The 19,448-nt window shown below is 40.9% G+C and overlaps 1 protein-coding gene across 2 annotated transcripts in view; it reads left to right on the top strand.

Annotated features, from left to right (window-relative positions):
* Window positions 1-19,448, top strand: part of ITSN1 (intersectin 1) — a 111,637-nt gene that overhangs the window by 14,759 nt on the left and 77,430 nt on the right. For both annotated transcript variants that reach the window (XM_063126662.1, XM_063126664.1), the window contains exons 2-7: window positions 6,633-6,692; window positions 8,157-8,249; window positions 11,263-11,326; window positions 15,153-15,313; window positions 16,652-16,831; window positions 17,852-17,945. In XM_063126662.1, the coding sequence (XP_062982732.1) occupies window positions 6,665-6,692; window positions 8,157-8,249; window positions 11,263-11,326; window positions 15,153-15,313; window positions 16,652-16,831; window positions 17,852-17,945 (620 nt within the window). In that variant the 5' untranslated portion in view covers window positions 6,633-6,664. The remainder of the gene's footprint in view (window positions 1-6,632; window positions 6,693-8,156; window positions 8,250-11,262; window positions 11,327-15,152; window positions 15,314-16,651; window positions 16,832-17,851; window positions 17,946-19,448) is intronic.

Below are 19,448 nucleotides of genomic sequence, written 5' to 3'. Positions count from 1 at the left end.
TTAGCACATAATTTATCGTAACTTATTACTCATCATTCTCCTAATATTTACTCATGCCTGAAAATTGAATCATCTACACCAGTGCAATACTTTATTTTTGTTCTGTAAGTGTGTTTACTACTTCAGAAGAATTGCTTTTGAAAATATCAGTTTGGGCTTTGACAAATTGCCAGAGGAAGAAAGTTTCATAATTTTATGGGGCAACATTTGGGAACCCCTTTTTCTATATGCTATTCTTGTGAAATATGGTGCCGGAGTTATCTTTCAAAATTGCAAAAAAGTATTATATCTATTAATTGGCTTGGAATTTCAATGTGAATTTCTGATTATAAATTTGGTGTTATGGCTATTTTTGCTTTTTGTGAATTCTGGCTTTTATAAGCCATTGAGTAGATATGAATTCCCTTTGGTAAAGGCTTGTAATTGTATACATTGGGGCTGTTCACACGTCATGGCAGCATTCAGTGACAAATCATGACAAATCATAATTGTTGGGGGGATGCGTGCAAGCCACTTCCATTTTCTGTAAACAACCTCCGATTTGCAAGATAGGAGGTTATCAACATCCTCCTTCCTCCCAATCCCCTTTCCTTTTGTGTCATGTCTTTTAGATTGTAAGCCTGTGGGCAGGGACTGTCAAGAAATATTTTTGTAAGCTGCCGTGAGAGCCTTTTTTGGCTGAATGGCGGGATAAAAATGCCTAAATAAATAAATGTAAAATAAATGTTCAAACCCAAACCGATGGGTTGTTTGGGGCCTAAACAACCCAGCAGTTAACCCAACAACAAACCATGGGGTTGCATGTCACGCTCACAACCTACAATTGTGCAGGAATTGGAAGTGGCTCTCAGGCAGTGAATGTCCTCACAATTCATTGGTTAAATACCTCAAGATTTACCACTGTGACATGTGAACTGAGTCATTGAGAGCACTGCAAAACAGCTTTTAAGATAGGATACTGTACTTGGAGAGGCATTACATTGGACTTCTAAACTGCTGTGGTAATCTTTTCTTCTTTAAAAGCAGTTCTATTATAATCTCTGTGTAGTTCAAGATTTGTTTGCAAGTATTATGAAGAATGTAATCAAAGTGTGATCTGATCAGTATTTGCAGTCTTAAGAGTGGCTAAATCCCAGTCCAGTAATCCAAATCTGCAAATGAAGCTCATAGCACTGTTAGAAGCATGAAATAAATTGCTGTAGTTTTAATCAGGCTTTTTCTTGCGTTATGTCAACAAATGCTTGTATTTGTATGTGGAAACACAGTTGGAATAGTGTGACCAAAATGGGACAGATTGGAAGAAACACTTAATGTGTAGAACAAATAAGATCTGAATAAAACAAAAGAAGGAAGCAAAGTTCAACCCAAGCAAGAACCACTATCAGAAATAACTATAATTTTTGTTTTGTGTAGCTTGGTTACATCTATGCTAGGGATGAACCATCTTATCATTTCTCTGCATGTGTAGAATTTGAAACAGCAGTAAGGTTGCTTTCTTCTTAGGTTTTTTTTTTTTAATGTGATGCTAGTTTGAGCCTGGGTAAGAATGGTAATGTCTATGAAAGTAGAAACCAGTTTTGAGTCAACATGTGCCTAGAATTAATAATTAGAACTGTGATTTAGATAGTAATTGCTTTGTCATTCTGTCAGAAAAATAGTAAGGTGATCTATTAATAGACCAAGTTTCATTGGCATACATTTTGGGATAGCTACAAGTCCTCTGCTTATACCGAACTCCATCAGGCATTTATCATTAATCCCCACTGTGCCGGGAAGCATGCATGAGAAATTTGGAGAGGGAAAATACAGAAATTGTTCAGTATCAGAAAGCCAAAGTTGTGAGATCTTAACTTAAATCCTAGTCTAATCACTTATCTGCTATGCATATTTTCTGTTTCTTCTTCAGGCTGTATCTTTTCCCAGTGCATATATAGATAGAATAACAGAGCAGGGGATGCTCATGTTCTAAATGCAAAGGTTTTATAAGGCTATTTTATGGTACAGGGGTCTTTTGTCTGAAATATGTACATAGGTATATGATGAAACTTCCTGGAGTATAGTTCTTACTGCTATGATAGACTTTGATTCGTGTTTCATGCATAAGCAATATGGAGAAGTTCATTGTACGAAGTTTGAGGCAATGCAATTGTAGGAATTGAAATGTAAAATTATTGTCATCTTGTTCTCCATCATCTGGTTGTTTTGTGCAGAGTACTTCAATGGCGCTCTCTGTGTATATCTTCATTCCAAATGGTTCTCTATTCTCTGGGGCAGCTTGGGGATCTCATGGTCTCTATTAGAACCATGGACCTATCTTAATTAATATCTAGCCAAACACATGTGGCAGGATATACATTGGAAACAGCTCTGTCATGGACAGTTAGTGATCTGATCATATTTGGCCTATTGGCTGCTCTTAACCCTTCCAAGTGTTGTGGATTCGGAAGGTTTCCCAACGGCTCTTGCGGAGTTTCCTTAGCTGGCACTTCTGGTCTCTTGGAATGGGGAAATGACTGAGGCCATAAATGTGATCATTCCAAAGTGTCGTTGGCCCTAATTGTAGAGCTATATTGGCACTTGGTATTCTAAAGAGTCAAAGTCTATGAAACGGTTGGGTCAGCAATTAGAGCACAGGTGGCAATCCTGTAATAAGCATAATGAGAAACCACCTGTGGTGATGGTGGCACCAAAGAAATCTTACTTGTCTGCCACATTGCTTCAGTACAAAGGCAGCCGCTGAGCTTTTTCTAGTCATGAAAAGCCTCTCAGTAGGATCAGGAAATTAGATGGAACCCTTGAAGGCGCACTGTGAGCAATTTGCATTACTTTTTGCAGACAAAATTGCTCGCATTTGTTCTGATTTGGATGCCATCATTTTGACAATTGCCCTGTTCAGACAGCATGCTAAACCATGATGGTTAAGCATTTTGAGCTAATCATTATGGTTTAGTGTATTGTGTGAACCATGACTGAGGGCCTTGCTAGACCTACCTGGTAATCTGGTGGGGAGTAGGGGCGACACTGCACTGCAGCTAGTGCGGGCCGTCGCCCCTAGCTAGATGTAACACGCCCCATCGGGAAAGCCCCATCGTGTCAGCCATTAAAAAAATAATAATTAAAGGGTCATGTGCGCAGGAGCTCACCAACGAGCAGGTAAGGCTTTTTTAAAAAATAAAATAAAGGGTTCCCCGCTCCCCCACCCCGATTTCCCCAATGTCTGATGCCCCCCCACTCGCCAGTCTGCTCCCCCCGCTCGCCCACTTGATTGCCCGTCCGCTCACCCCCCCACTCGCCCGTTTGCTCACTCGTCCCCCCCGTCCGCCCCCCGCTCGCCCACTCGCTTACCCGTCCGCCCCCCGCTCACCATGTCCGATGCCCCCTCCGCCCCCTCGGCCACGATCTCCCCACCCTGGCCCCGTTCTTCTTCCCCCCCCGTCCTCAATCTGCTTGCCCTGGCCCCGTTCTTCTTCCCCCCATCTGCCATGTCTGATGCCCCCTCTGCCCCCCCATCTGTGATCTCCCCACCCTGGTTTCGCTCTTTCCCCCATCTCTCCCGCCGGGTCCCCTCTTCCCCCCCAGCTCCCATCTCCCCCCCCCGTGATTTTACTACCCCCCCCCGGCCTGATGGGCACAGCGCAGCTTCTCCAGGCTACTCACGAGTAAGTGAGCAGCTGAGAAAAGCCGCGGAACCAGCTACACCAAAAACCAGGCCAAAAGTGGATCCGGTTATCCCGGGTCAAAGGAGGGTTTAGCCCGGCCTGACCCCGGGATCCCCTGTGCGTGATCTGCACGCACAGCAGGGAGCCCAGGCCTCGCACCGGGCTAAACCCTCGTCTAGTAACGGCCTTAGTGTGTCATGTGAACTATTCCTAACAAAGATGGCTACATAACCATGTTTTAAACGTGCTCACTAACCACTTGCTGCAAAAGGGTTAGTGGCCTAAGCAAGGCGTAGCATGTTGTCTGAACCGGCCCAGTGTCAGAGATAGATGTGGCCAGGGTTGCATCTAATTATATTATTTTGGATAGGTTTCAGCATGATGATGTGGACATGTTACTTAGTGATTTGAGACCTGCTGCTTGTCCTTCAGATCCATGCCCTTCCTGGATTTTAAAATCTGCCAGGACTAGGTTTACCATCTGGACTTCAGAGGTCGTTAATGCCTCTCTGAGAGAGGGTGTGGTTTCCAGTGCGCTTAAGGAGGAAGTGATTAAACTCTTTTTTTAAAAAGCGAAATTTGGATCCATTCATTGTGGATAATTATCATCCAGTATCTAAGATCTTTCTTGAGCAAGGTACTGGAAAGGGTGGTGCCTTCTCAGCTGGTGGTGGTCTGGATTATATTATTTACTTGAGTCTGTTCCAGTCTGGCTTCTGACCTGGGTTTCTTCTGGGATGCCTAGTTGAGTTAAGATTGTGGCAGGGGCAAGGGGAGGGATGCACCTAGAAGCTGGTGCTGGGCGTCTCCTGCTCTAGTTCATGGCAATTGGCCTTTGTGGTAGCTCACTGTTCTTTTTTGTTCCTCCTTACTTTTTAACATCAACATAAAGCCTCTGTGAGCAATCATCCAGAGGTTTGGGCTAACGTATCATCAATATATGTATGGCATACAGCTCTACCCCTTGTTTTCACAAAGTAGTCCCAGGGAGGCTGTGGAAACCCTGAACAGGTGTCTGCTGGAAGTTTTGGAAATGACGAGGGCAAACAAGCTGGGGTTTAATTCAGATAAGATGGAAGTACTGTGGGTAGGAATACCTGTTGATCTGCATAGAGGTGTGAGACCATTGTTGGATGGAGATGCACTTCCCCTGAAGGACTAAGTGTGTGGCTTGGAGGTTCTCTTGGACTCAGTACTATCCATGGAAATGCAGGTGGTATTGGTTCCCAATGGTGCCTTTTATCAGCTTCAGGTAATTTGCCAACTGGTGCCCTATCTGAAGAAAGTGAGCCTTGCTACAACAATTCATGCCCTGGTTTACCCCAGATGAGACTACCATGGCATACTCTACGTGAGGCTACCTTAAAGACAGTTAGGAAGTTTCAACTGATGCAGGGTGCAGCCATCTGGCTGCTTACAGAAGCTTGGCAATAGGAACCTGTAACACCAATTTTGTACCAGCTTCATTTATTGCCTTTATTAATTTATTAAAAAATCATTTCTTGGCCACCTTTCAGGGCAGAAGCCCTCATGAGATGGCTTACAACACTATGTTTCTAGGCCCAATTTAAAGTGCTGATGATCACATTTAAGGCCTTAAACAGCTTGGGGCCAGGTTATTATAGGAAGGATCACCTACACTTGTATGAAACTGCCCATAGATCTGCCATATAGGCCCTGCTCGCATGCGTGCCAATAACATTCTGTTAAGTTGATGGGCACAACAGATAGGCCTTTTCTTTGGTGGTACATTCTTATGGAATGCCCTACCATGTGTCTGCTTCCCTGACTGTTTTTAAATAGGCTGTAAAGACTTGAATGTTCCAGTTCACTTTTAAATGAACATATGCCCTATTTTATTTCACAAATGTGAGTTTTTATTGTTGTTGTTTTTACATGTTTGTGGCTACTGTTTTAATTAATTGTATTTTATATTTTATTGTTTTAAAATGCTACTTTATGAATCACCTTAAATAGGCTCTGCCTTAAAAGGTAGTATAAAAACATTTTAAGTAATTAAAATAAATATTCCTGAGTCCTGAAATTGGTGAGCTCATATAATTGGCAGTTAAGTGCTAGCTGCTGCCATCCTCGAAACACTGTCCTTGGGGTTTAGAATCTCCTCATCTTTGTCTTGCTCTCCCCCTCTCTTCCCCAAGGATTTTCCTGGTCCTGATGAGCATCCAGACTTCCAGATGGCTGGAAGCCTTATAGAAATATTCCGATTTAGGTTAGTCAAGGTCTAGACTAGACAGTCGTCTATTACATCTGGTCTTGTTCTTGTCCACTAGAGCTGGCTCATTGTTGCTGTTGGGCTCTTATCGCGTTTGCTCACTTGCCCTACACTGTACAGTATTTCATTGGATACTGAGTACATGCTATTTAATAAATTAAAAGCTAACACCATCTTTCATATTCTCACTGCTAAACATAACACACATTCCCAGAAGAGCTTATTGAAAACAATGAAGTCGGGCCAACAGCTCTCTAGTATTGTAGAAGGTGACCATGGAATGGTTATAAAGTTATAGCAGACATGCAGATACAGCATTGCATAGTTGCTCAGTGTGAATGAGTAAATTATTCCAGCAGTTCATGTTAGAAGCATAGGTGCCTCAGTGGATAAATCCTTGAAAGCACTACTTGCACTATATTTTCTGAATATTTTTCTTTCTAATAATTTGATGCCACAGAATGTCTTCCTCCAAAGTGTGTGGGGTGAGTGGGTGGGGGACCTGTATTGCTTCAATTACAAGCAGAAAGGGAACTTCCATAGAGCTTATGTTCACCACTCCAGAATCTGTTTCAGATATGGAGCTGTATACAAATTTTGTAAATAAATAAATAAATAAACTCTAAAGAATCAATTTTCCATATGTCAATCCATAATATGATACCAGTAAAGTGCCCTTAGATAAGTTGTTTTTGTATATTCATATATATGTTATCTCAATGTATCACTGTTTATTTCAGGTATCTATTAGCCAGTTAAAGGTTATTGAACCATGGCTCAGTTTCCAACACCTTTTGGGGGTAAGCATTAAGGTTTTTTTCCTGACACTTGTTTTTACAAATAAACTTTTATTTTGATTGTACAAGCAAAAACTGGTCTGATTTGCATAGCCAAAAAATCATTCCCATCTTGGTGTGCAGTTATAGCAGTTGAAGCGTTCTTAGGCTGTTGTAAGAAGTAAGGATGGGTGGAGATAAAGCAGTAAGCGCTTGTGGGCCCTGCATATGTGTCCTTTGATCTGACATAGTTGCATCATACAGTTTGGATGGAGCAGTTATTTTCATTTAATTTTTATTTAAAATATTTCTAAGCCGCCTTTCAGGTTATGCCAAAAGGGAGTAGGTACAAATCTGCCAATGTAGCACTTCCACCTTCACTAGGAATCCTCACATCCTGACTGGATGAATTTGATTTCTATTATCCAGGGGAGGGTCAGCTTTATTGCTTCCTATTCAACAGAGGCAAAGTAAGTGTCTCTTTTGTAATTGCTGTTGGTTGAGGGGATGTTACAGGAGAAGTTACAACCCCTTTCCACCCCCATGATAATGATGCTGCATACAGCATGCTGCCATTTTTGAAAAAGACACTGCTGTCTTCCTGTGGTGCCAGTGGCTTTTGAAAATGTCTGTGGTGGAATATACTATCGGCTTTCACTAGTTGGTCAGTAGAACTACTTTTATGGTTCCAAAATCCCTATTAGTGTAATACCGTTATTCGGCTAACCAAGAAATCACAAAATATACAAGCTTTCAAGATCTCTTAGGCAAGATGTTACAAAGAGCAGGTTTGGTGGAGGGAGGGGGAGGAAATGCCTGGACGATAGTGAAGTCATTATGTCTGTCTGCATGTTCAAAGTCCCAAAACTTTCAAATTAACCTCTGCAGGTTGTGTCATGGTTGCAAGGTTGGACCTAGAGCTACCCCTAGGATCACTGGGAACAAGAAAGGAAAAAAGGTTGCATCCTGCAGTTTGGAAATAAAAATCCAGCTGTTACTCAGCTGTGTTTCCATCCTGGGCAAAGCACACACACAGGCCCCTTTTACTAGTGGATAATGAGAGAAACTAAGCAGTCTTTATATTATCCAAGCTGGAGATCATTATAGATGGTGTACTAGGTTAAAAAAAGTCATTTGAAGACAATTATGGTTGCCATTGGAGACCTGGCAACTGCATTGTGGACTCCAGATCTTCAGTAGCATGCTGCTGTATCCATGTTGCTTACAGCCAGTGTCATCAACTTGCTGTATGGACAGATCTGCAGTGAGGACCTCTGCATAGTGCTCTTATCTATAACAACTGCTGAGCTTCCTTCCTTCAGCATCTCATGAGGCCCTGGAGGTTACATAGTCAGTCTGTGGGTGAGAATTTTTTAAGAAGTCCAGTAGTACAAAGCACATTGAGAAAATTGTTTTTCCATTTATAACGTCTATATTTATAATGTCTATTTTTCTTGACCACGTCTCAATTTCTTCCTTATAAATTAGGCAACCTGGACATCTGGGCCATCACTGTGGAAGAGAGAGCTAAGCACGATCAGCAGTTTCACAGTTTGAAACCAATATCTGGATTTATCACTGGTAATGCCATAGTCGTCAGATATAATTTCTATTGTGATGATGCACACCACCATGTAATTTGCTGCTTCCCTTGAGTGAGTAGCAGTTACCCAAGATCAGGCATCCAAGAGAGATTGACTACTAGCCTAGTCAATTGCTCCACCAAAGAGAAGCAGTTTAGAAATATTGACAAAGCAAAACATGCACTTAAAAATACTAGCATCCAAAAAATTTAATCGTGTCAATGTGCAAACTTGCCTTTATCTCTACCATTTCTCTTAAAAGAGCAGTGCATGTGTAGTGCTCAAAGCATGACTGTGGGAAGCAGATAGAAAGCAACCCCTGTGAGCTCCATTTGTATATTAGAGCACCTGTATGCGGGTGCCAGCTCAAGCACCAGAACCCGTCATTTACATCCTGATGAGTGCAAAACATCAGTTCAGCATTTTGTGCACACTGAATAAAGAGTAACTACTGCTATATACCCAGAATGTCAGTAACAAATACCATAGTTTACCCACTGATGTGTAAGTCCCAAATGAGCAATTAAAGGCATAGAAATTGAGGATTACAATATTAGTTTAATAGCAGAAATATTCATTTAAATTATAATATTTTCATACCATCTTTTGAAGTGAAGTTCCCATAAGGCAGTTTACAAGATAAAATTAAGAAATAAAATATAAAATACTAGCTCTCTGGGCCTATTCGTTGATTACATTCCAAGGAGAAATCTCAAGCAGGTGCAAGTCTGAGGCTACTGCACATCCCTCTTATACTATGGAATGAAAATAACTTGTTGAATACCTAATGGCCCAGTTCACATGATCATGGCAGCTTAAACAATCCCCAGTGGCTTATTTATGTTATGACATGTACCAGGCACCATTTTCCTAATTACCTGCCCAGGTGCGGCTTTTTGTGTCATTCAAACCCAGGCGGCATGGCTTGTTTGAGGGGGAACAACCCTCAAATAATCCAGCAACAGACCATAGGATATTGTATGGTTGGTTACCTCTCAAATAAGCTATAAAGCCCAGGTTTGGACAACCCTCCAGGCTGCACAACGGTGAGTAATTAGGTAAACAGTGCCCAGCACATGCTGTGGCTTAAAAAAAAAAGCCATCGTGGCTTGTTTAAGCTGCATTGATCATACGAATCAGGTCAATGACTGGGTTCACGCAATTCGATAATCCACACTCAAAGGTTGAATATAGACTGAGTGTGGGTTTATTTATTTATTTACAATATTTATATACTGCTCCCCATTCAAAATTTTAGAGCGGTGTACAAGATAAAATACAATAAAAACAGAGTAAAACACCTTAAAATAGATTTTTAAAAGAAGCAAAATGAAAAGTGAACCATGAACTGTGGCTGGTCATTAAAGAAAGCATGTTTTCAGGAGGCACCAAAAGGAATAAAAAATTGGCGGCTGCCTGACCTCCAGAGGCAGGGAATTCCATAGGGTTGTCATTGAACGGTGGGTTAGCATATTGTCTGAACCCAACTGTGCTAACAATGGTTTGTTATCCACAAACAACCTATGAAGAGAACCCATTAGCTTGGCTGGGTTCAGACAACATAATAACCCATGTTTGAAGAACAACCCATGGTTCATTGGCAACCAACACTCAAACCATACTCAGCCCTTAAATGTATGAATGTGTGTCTCTGTCCATAGAAGGAATAGGGTGTGTGTGAATGTGAGTGTGATCAGGCTGCCAGAGAGACTTTAGAGAGGGTAATGTATATCATACCATGTTAAGATTTCTCCTCAGACCGTAGTAAATGAACAGTCGCCAAGTGTTGCCTCACTTTGTGCTGCTGTACTATGCTGTACAGTTTTGAATGAAAATAGTGTTGAATCTGCGTATGGGAGCCTATCCTTAAAATTTTATGGGAAATCATAATTGATGTGTTGAGTAAGAATGCTTCCTTTGGAGAAAGTGTTTGCTTGCTTGCTTCCATAAGCCACACAAATTCAATAAAGGAAGAGCTGTTTAAGTGAACTAGACAGGAGGAACCATATGTTTCCCTTACTTTTATCTAAGCTGATATTAATACAGTGTGAATTTCCTATTGACTAAAGTGCAGATGTTTCAGTTTGTGCAGGTTCCTTGTGTGTGTGCATGTGGCGGGTGGGTGGGTGGTGCAGTTACAGCAGGCTGCAGGGTGGAGGATGGGAAGAGAAAAATACATTGCACAAGTTGCCTTCCACTCATGGCAATATTGGATATAACCCGTAACCAAGTATCTTGGCAATAGTCATTATAAATTGACTAATGGTATGTGAAAGGGTGTGAAAGAGGGGGTGGCTTGTAGATCTGCAGGGCATTCCCAAGGGGTGGGGCAGTGCTTAAAACCCTGCTAAGGGAGTTCTAACATTGTTAAGAGAGTGATCTGCATCCCTTTTCCCCACCTGTCAACGGCTGTAAAATCAGCCTAGATGCAGCCGCCTCTTGTATGTTTCATCTGTCAAGCATACAAGGTAACTGACAAGGTACCAGACAAGGCAATTCTATATATTTTCAACAGTCTGAGTTGTGCAACTACAAAAAAAAAACAACAATAAAAAGTAAATTAAAAATGTGGGGCTATTTGCGCACATTACTGGGGCTGAAAAAGTAACAATTATTTTTTTACCCCAGTTTGCACAAATGTGGGGAGGGAATTAAAAAAATAACCCAGCGCTTACTTTGCAGGTGGGTTGTCGTATTGTGCGAACTCAGCCTCTGTCTGACATCAGTTGAGTCTCCCACACACTTAGGGTGTTGTTTTTTAAAAAAAATCTCTGCAAATTTCAGGGTTATCCAATGTATTCTAATTACTCCTTCTTGTGCATGGGTGGAACTGTTTTGGCTGTACAACTATGAGAAAACCTTAGTCAGTATTGGAAAGAGTGATGCACAGTGGTTGTAATGGATTACTGCTAGCACTTTGAACACTCCAAAAGTGCAACATAGATACTTCATTGCTTTGCCTGTGATTCTTAAAACATTCCATTTGAATGATTTTTTTTCCTCCCTGACAGGTGATCAAGCCAGGAACTTTTTTTTTCAATCTGGTTTACCTCAACCAGTTTTAGCACAGATATGGTAAGTTCTGACATTTCAGCAGTTCTTTGTGGACAAATGATATGTACAAACAATTTGGGAATATGCTGACATCTTGCTTTTAAGTTTCACCTATTTTATTTTAAATACGCTATAAATCTTATGTATGAGCACATTTGATAGCAGTGCTATCTTAATAATGATGAGATCTTTGTGAAACCATTTTTTCAGTCCTAAAGAATTATGATTTTTTTCATTTCCGTTAAATGCTAAACTTAAACACAGCAGATGAGAAACTATCTTCAGCTATCTTTGTGCATCTTAAAATAGCATCTGATTTATTTGCAGAATAAGCATCAGTATAATAAACTATTTCATTCTATAATTGGATGTCAAAATAAATTCTATATGTGGAAGTGTTTGTCATTGTCTAGAGAAGAGATGTTAGGGACAGAAATCATAGGTGGGTATAGGATGGCAATATAAGAACGCTTTGTTATGTTACAAGGCTTCTGTTTGCAGTGTCTGTGATTTCAAACTGTTTTGATAGCTATGCTGATGTGCGAAGGGTGATTGCATTAAGATTAAAATACATTATTTTAAAATGTTCATTTAATTTCTATAGATCTTGAGAATGTATGTTGGCATTCTTAAATTCCTGAGAAATTTGTAGAACTTGTCACTGGAGCTTCTCCTATCTACATAATTCTTTTACTGGCCTCTTTACAGGATTTGTGGTTGGCAAGCCAGTAATCCATTAAGAAGCGTCTTACGTAGGCTTTCAAATCAAACTCGAATGGTTCTGAAGACAGTAACTAAATTTAAGTAGACATAATCTGGATTACTTATAATTTTGCTGTACTTGGATATTTGTACTGTCTGAAAAACTATACTTAGGTGTGACCTCTTCTGTGGGGTTCATTCATATTTAACTAAATTCCCACTGGCTTTAGGTAGTGTTTTCTGAGTGGATAAGAAAATGGACATTATAACAAACATCAAATGGAAGTAACATTAATTAATCATGGTAACATACTATGCAATCGCTTGCATTTTCAGTATAGAATTAGACATATCCCTTAACATGCTACATTTCAAATACTGAAATTTGTAAAATGGTTGGTAGATATATAAAATCACCTGGACAGAGCATGTCAAATCACAAATGAGTTTGCCCAATTTATTGTTCAAGATTGCTGGTACACTTTTTCACCACTCATTTAGATCCATTTTTACCATCCATTTCCACAAACCTGACAGTAACGTGGAGCAGAGCCAGGAATGGAGGCATATGTTTTCCAGGCCTATTCACTCATTACATTCCAGAGATACACCTCAAACCAGTATATATGTTAGGCTCTGTCATGCCCATCATCTTCACCACCAGAGAAAAACAAATGAGTATGAATAGGTCTGTACCACACTTATTTTAATTTGGTATCTCCCTGAGAATCTTATGTCTTTAGAAACAATAGGGACTTTGGATGTTTAGGTCATTTGGTGAGTTTCAAGGTAATATAAATTTGAAATGTATATAATGTAATTATAAATGTAGTGAGAAAAAAGCTTCTTAAATATGCAGAGAACTGGTAAGGTAGTCTCTTGGGTAAGCAGGGATTCTGCCCAGTGTGTGTCTGTGCGTGTGGTTTGTGAAAGAGTTTCTATGTGTGCTTGTTTCCTTTGTGTGCTATATGCTGTAAAAGGGGAACTGGAGCTTGTGTTTGTATATGGCTTCAGTAACATGCACAAGCGACTAGAATCTTTTGCTTACATGAAATACGATTTTCACTAAGACATGTGGTAAAAAAATGTTTTTGCGTCGTTGCCCGCTCACCCACAAATGCCATGTATGTGTTCACTGTTGGGGCCCCACGACAGCATGCTAGCTTCAAGGCCCATCATGACCTTCACCCTGCTCTGGGAGTAAGAATGGGAAGATATTAGAAGTAGGCAGTATTACACTATTCCTTTTGTAAGGGTTCTTACCATTTCTGTGAAATATGATGTCATCCACATTTGTGGAAAAGCTAAATGCTTTTAACATTGCCAAACTAATCATTTCCTGGACTTTGTATTTCCATCCTTCCTGTCACAGCAACAATCCTCTAGTGTCACTGACATCCAGTTCAACTTTGACTGAGAATGTTCTGAGTCTAGAAGGTGATAAAGCAGGCTTCCGTGAGGGTTGATAATTGTGTTCAATGGTTTCATAACACAAGCTATTAAAAATGAATCAGGTTTAAGTTTGGATTTGAAGGATGACATTTGACTATTGACAAAGCATGGGCTATGTAAGATACTGGTGGTAATAATAGCTTAAAAAAGTGTCACCGCTTACTATTACTCTGGTAAGACTTTGTAGACTTTGGCTTGGTATAGAAGGAACGTTATTCAGTTTTGCAGTAGAATCAGGAGTCTGACAGCAGCGTCTTGTGGCATCCACTTCATTTCTTGGTGAAATGGTTTGAAATCTTATATGGAAGATGATAAATTTCATTCTCCTAAAACTTTCAATATTTATTTATTTATAAATAAATATATGGAACAAAATAGCTTTGTTCCATGTCTGTTGTAAGCAGACTGTGTTATTTAAGAGTCACAAAAGTGTTTGAATAGTCTAAATTGCATAATTGGAAGGTTATGCTATCTAGGACATTGCAATAATGGTTTTACAGAACCATTGGAAGGTTGTATGTTAGATATTTATGGCTAGTGTATTAATATAGAAAAGGATTTTGTTATTGGATGTAGTAAAAATATAGTGAATACAAATATATCTTCATTTCAGCTGAAATTAACTTATACAGCCACACAAAGATAGTTATAAAAGAAATATGTGGTACCATGGACCACAGTTTTCTGGTCTCTCTCTATTGATGACATGGCCCAAGCTCTAGGTTCTTCCCTCCAGAGGGTCAGAAGGAGCTGCAGATAGTCGGAGGGCTTTGCTAGACCTGCCGGGTTATCCCGGCAGGGAGGCGGGGCCAAGGCGCGCTAATGTTAGCGTGCGCCGCCGCAGCTTCCAGACAGCGGACGTGCAGGGACGTCGGATCCCTGCAGCGTCCGCCATTTTTTTTTCAGTTTAAAGGGGCCGCGTGCGGCCCGAAGACTCCAGACTGGTAAGTCCGTTTTTTTTTACTGGGTGGGGGGAAGGATGGCAGGGGGGGGTGGCAAGGGGGGAGGGGGGTGACAGAGAGAGCGCCGTGCGCCGCCGCCCGAGAAAGCAGGCGAGCGGCGCTTGCCCGGGCAATGCCGCCCCATGCCAGCCCTTGCCCGGGCAAGCGCCGCTCGCCTGCTTCCTCGGGCGGCGGCGCGCGGCGCTCTCTCTGTCACCCGCCCTCCCCCCTTGCCACCCCCCCCTGCCGTTCTTCCTGCCCCTCTCTTCCCCCCCCCCCGGCAGGTCTGTGGCTTTTCACGGCTACTCGCAAGTAAGCGAATAGCCGCAAAAAGCCACGGAAGTAGCTAGACTTCCCCCAGCCCCGGCCTGAGGCCGGAGCTGGGGAAAAGGCGTGCCATAAGCGACTTTGCTTATGGCGCGTTGGAGGAGGCCTCACTGCGGCCTGGTTGCACCGGGTTGAGGAAGCCTGGAGTACATACTTTAGCTCCAGAAGGTCACAGGCTCCCTAGTTAAAAGGCACTTGGATAGAGGAATTGGGTAGTGGGGAGAGAACTTTGCCTCAAACATTAGCGCTCTGCTGCTGGTCAGAATAGATACCACTGAGCTAGGTGGATCAGTGGTGTCACTTGGTATAAGAAAGCTTCATATTATGGTCAAATGTTGGAAATGGGATTATATTTTTGTTGCTTTTGGAAGAGCTTAAGATCATTGGTGGGTGTTTTTTTTTTAAATGCCATTTGGTTTTTATAGGGCTCTGGCAGATATGAACAATGATGGGAGAATGGACCAGCTGGAGTTTTCTATAGCTATGAAACTTATCAAACTAAAACTACAAGGTTATCAGCTCCCTTCTGCATTGCCTTCTGTTATGAAGCAGCCTCCCATTGCCATTTCAAGTGCACCAGGATTTGGTAAGAACAGACTTGATTTATCTTTCCATTCTATTTCAGTACTTCTTCAGAACATTATAGTTTTCATGGCTTGAATATATTGTTATCCCATTCAGAGTGCACTCCAATGAGGCTGTAATCATAGTTATGATCTGTATTCTTACTAGGAGTGTCTTGCTCTCCCCGTTTTTAATGTTATAGTTTTTAATGTTATAGTCTTCCCTCAAAAGTCATAGCAACTATGCAAGTATTGCAGTAAGAATATCCTCAAAGAAATGGTGGTTCAATGAGGATTGGTAAATTGATAACAGATGACAAAGAAAAGGCAGAAGTGTTCGATTCGTACTTTGGCTCAGTCTTCTCCAAAAAGTGGGTCTATGACCCCCCTAGAAAAAGTAAAGGACAAGCTGAAGGGGCAGGATTGCAGTTTGAGATTGATAAACAAATGGTCAAGGAACAACTAATTTCTTCGAAAGAGTTCAAATCTCCAGGGCCCGATGAACTGCATCTTAGAGTAATAAAGGAACTAGCAGAAGAACTCTCAGAACCACTGTCTAATCATTGTGAAATCCTGGAAGATGAGTGAAGTGCCAGATGACTGGAGGAGAGCTAACTTTGTCCCTACCTTCAAAAAGGAGGAACCTGGGAACTACAGACCAGTTAGTCTGACATCCATCCCTGGGAAAATTTTGGAGCAGATTATAAAGGAGTCAGTCTGTAAGCACCTTGTCAAGATCAAATCCTGCCAGTCTAATCTGATCTCATTTTTTGATTGGGTAACTTCCCTAGTGGACTGTGGGAATGTTGTAGACATCAGGAAAAACTTCCTGACTGTTAGAGCAGTACGACAATGGAATCAGTTACCTAGGGAGGTTGTGGGCTCTCTCACACTAGAGGCCTTCAAGAGGCAGCTGGACAACCATCTGTTAGGGATGCTTTAAGGTGGATTCCTGCATTGAGCAGGGGGTTGGACTCGATGGCCTTGTAGGCCCCTTCCAGCTCTGCTATTCTATGATTCTATGAAGGAGGATTCTTTGTAAGCCGGCTGCTCCAGTCTCTACCTTTCCGTGCCCACAGAACTGTCCCCTTTCCCTCCTCTCTGAGGTTGGGTTTGCGAGACCGTGGAGGCAGCTGGCAAGTTTTGAATGTAACAATAAGTTGCAGTTAGTTCAAACAGAAATAAAAGCTTCTTATCTCCTCATTGTGGCCGTAATGGGGGATGAGGGGGGAGCTGATGAGCCCAAGACTCATTCAAATAATGATAAACCGTAGTTGACCTCTATGTCTGAACAAAGCCATTGTCATATAAGTCCTCAGCTTATAAATGATAGTAACTTTAAAACTATCTCTTTCTTATAGGTATAGGTGGTATTCCCAGTATACCACCTCTTACAGCCGTTGCTCCAGTGCCAATGGCATCCATTCCAGTAGTGGGAATGTCTCCACCTCTAGTATCTTCTGTTCCTACAGCAGCTGTGCCTCCCCTCGCCAATGGAGCACCAGCTGTTATCCAACCTCTGCCTGCTTTCGGTCATCCTGGTAATGCTGAATTACTGATTCTACCTTTACAAATTGATTTTGTAACTAAAACCATTCATATAATTTTAAAAAAGTATTGAATATTGTATGAAAGCAACCTTATAATATTGAAAGGGTTACTTTTAAAATGAAGCTCATATGTTTATATATTAAATCAGTTAAACTGTTCCCTGAGCATTAAACTTAAATAAGAGGGCAGTTTACCTCCTGAATTGATAACATACTTTTTTGTTTTATGATTTTCTATGTGCTCAGTTTTTCCTCCTTACACTGTACCCTGTCACACATCCCAGGCCTTTCCTGATAGTCCCTCAACACTCAAGAGAGCCTTTTTGGGGAATGGAGGCCGTTACAATGAGAAGGGAGGGGTGGGGATCTTATATTGCACGAGCGCTTCTCCGAACGCAAGCCGTAGAAAACAAGGAGCCTTCCCTAAATAGATAAATCCATCCATTGTTTGAAATCTCATTTTCTAAATTCTTGTTACATTTAGAGAGGTACTTTACAAACGTAAACAGTTTCTGTATCTGAAATAATTGTGTATTGATCCATACTGCCCTGTCGGTAACAGCTCATAATGATATTATTTTTACATGAATTCATGATATACTTTTCAAAATAGGAAAGTGTAATATTATCTTAACAGTTTTAAATGAATTGCTTAAATTAGAAGCTCAAAGTAATAGAGCACCTATTAGGGCATTTATATTTTGCTTAATTTGGTCTGATAGAACATCACCCTTTAATGCTCTTTTTTATGCTGATTTTTTTTTTACCTCCTAGCGCTCCTGTGTAACTTTGGGGTGGGGGTAGTTTGTGGCTTAAGATTTTTAAATTGTTTTCGTTGTAAGCAACCTTGGGAACATTTTATGATGAAAGATGGCATACTAAATTGAAACAAATTCTAGAAGTAAGAGCTTGTGTTTTGATAATAATTGTAATTCAAAGTATATCATTAACTGACTGGGTACACGTAACATTTAATTTTATTGATCTTAGAAAATAATTGCTATGTTTCAGCTACATTGCCAAAGAGTTCTTCCTTCAGTAGATCTGGTGCAGGGTCCCAGTTAAATGCAAAACTGCAAAAGGCACAATCATTTGATGTGGCTGGGTAAGTATGTGTACTTCTCGATACACTTTGGCAGCATTGTCACGAATGGCAGTCTCGCAGCTACTCAGACACAAATGTTCCCATTCAATTCAAGGAGTCTGTTTATAAATAAATGGTTTCAGGGATGTGATCTTGGAACATAATACTGCAATTCAAAAGCATGAAGTCTGAAGTTAAAGAATGCCTTTCTACTGAAAAGCATGTTTGTGTCTAAGCACAATCCTGTATAGTCTGAAAAACACTTCACCCTCTTTGCATTGTGGAAAGAAACTTAATCAAATATAAGTGATAAAATGTAAGTACTATCTAGAAAACGAATCAGTGTGGATTGTGTTTCTAAACCCTCACTGAGGTAACTATGGCAGGATATAATTTATATTGCTGTGAGTTCTGGACAGTGTTTTCATTTTGTCATTTTCGCCTCCTCGTTTTCCGCCCTGCATTTTCTGCTAGATGGGCTTTTTTGCCCATTTAGCTGGGGCGTTATGGAGGGGGAAGGAAGGAAGCTGGAAAGGCTCACGTCCTGTCCTGTCCAGTCTCCTTCCCTTCCCACTCAATGTAATGCCCACTTTCCCCCATCTCCAAGGCTGAGTTTCTGACCTCGGAGTGCAGCCAGTGGGGAGGGGGATCGGATTTCCATTCACCTGTTCTGAGGTTGGAGTGCTATTTCCAGTTTTGGAGCTGAGAATGCGAGCTGTCCTGTGGCCTATCAGTTGTTGTCTAGGGACTATAGGATTGCTCCCTCAGGGTGCAATCCCATGCATGTTTAGACAGAAAAAACTTCTGCAACTCACAGTATTCCCCACCCAGTCATGCTAGATGGGGAATGCTGGGAGTTATAGGACGTTTGTTTGTTTGTTTGTTTGTTTGTTAAGACATGTATCAGATTTTGCCCTTAGAATTTTAAAAACAGAAAAAAGGGGAAGGAACAGGAACTTACATGAATTTTGGTAAACATAACAATTATGTTTTAACTTAACTTGAAAGAAATTCTGGGCAAGGTGGATGATGATGATGACCATGATGGTGATGATTTCATTTCATTTCTATACCACCCCATATCTGGGTGGTTTTCAACAGTTGATAAAAATACAAAATAATAAAAATAAAAATATTTTTAACATAGAAAAATTAAAACAATATAAACAGCTAAAATAATAAAAAATAAATATACCATTAAATGCCTGGGAGTGAATGGGCACAGGGTGAATTATCCAGACATATTATGTTATGGATTCAGTCCAGGACTGCATTAATAGTTGTGGTGGACGATTTTAGTTTGGAGACAGACAAGGTTAGTTGGTTCTCCCAAGATCTTGCAGCAACTTTGATACTATTCATTGGACCATTTTGAGAGGACTCAGTACCTAAAACAACAGTTTGTCAAGAGTGAACTCCCCAAAATTGTCCAACTTTCTGGTTACTAATATGGTTTTGAACAAAGTTCAAAGTACTTGCTATGACATCCAAAAATATAAATGGCCTGGGTTCAACATAACTTAG

Source organism: Elgaria multicarinata, chromosome 5 (assembly GCF_023053635.1).
Source record: "Elgaria multicarinata webbii isolate HBS135686 ecotype San Diego chromosome 5, rElgMul1.1.pri, whole genome shotgun sequence".
In the NCBI taxonomy this organism is placed as follows: domain Eukaryota; kingdom Metazoa; phylum Chordata; class Lepidosauria; order Squamata; family Anguidae; genus Elgaria; species Elgaria multicarinata.
This window is presented reverse-complemented; position numbering and strand designations above follow the sequence as displayed.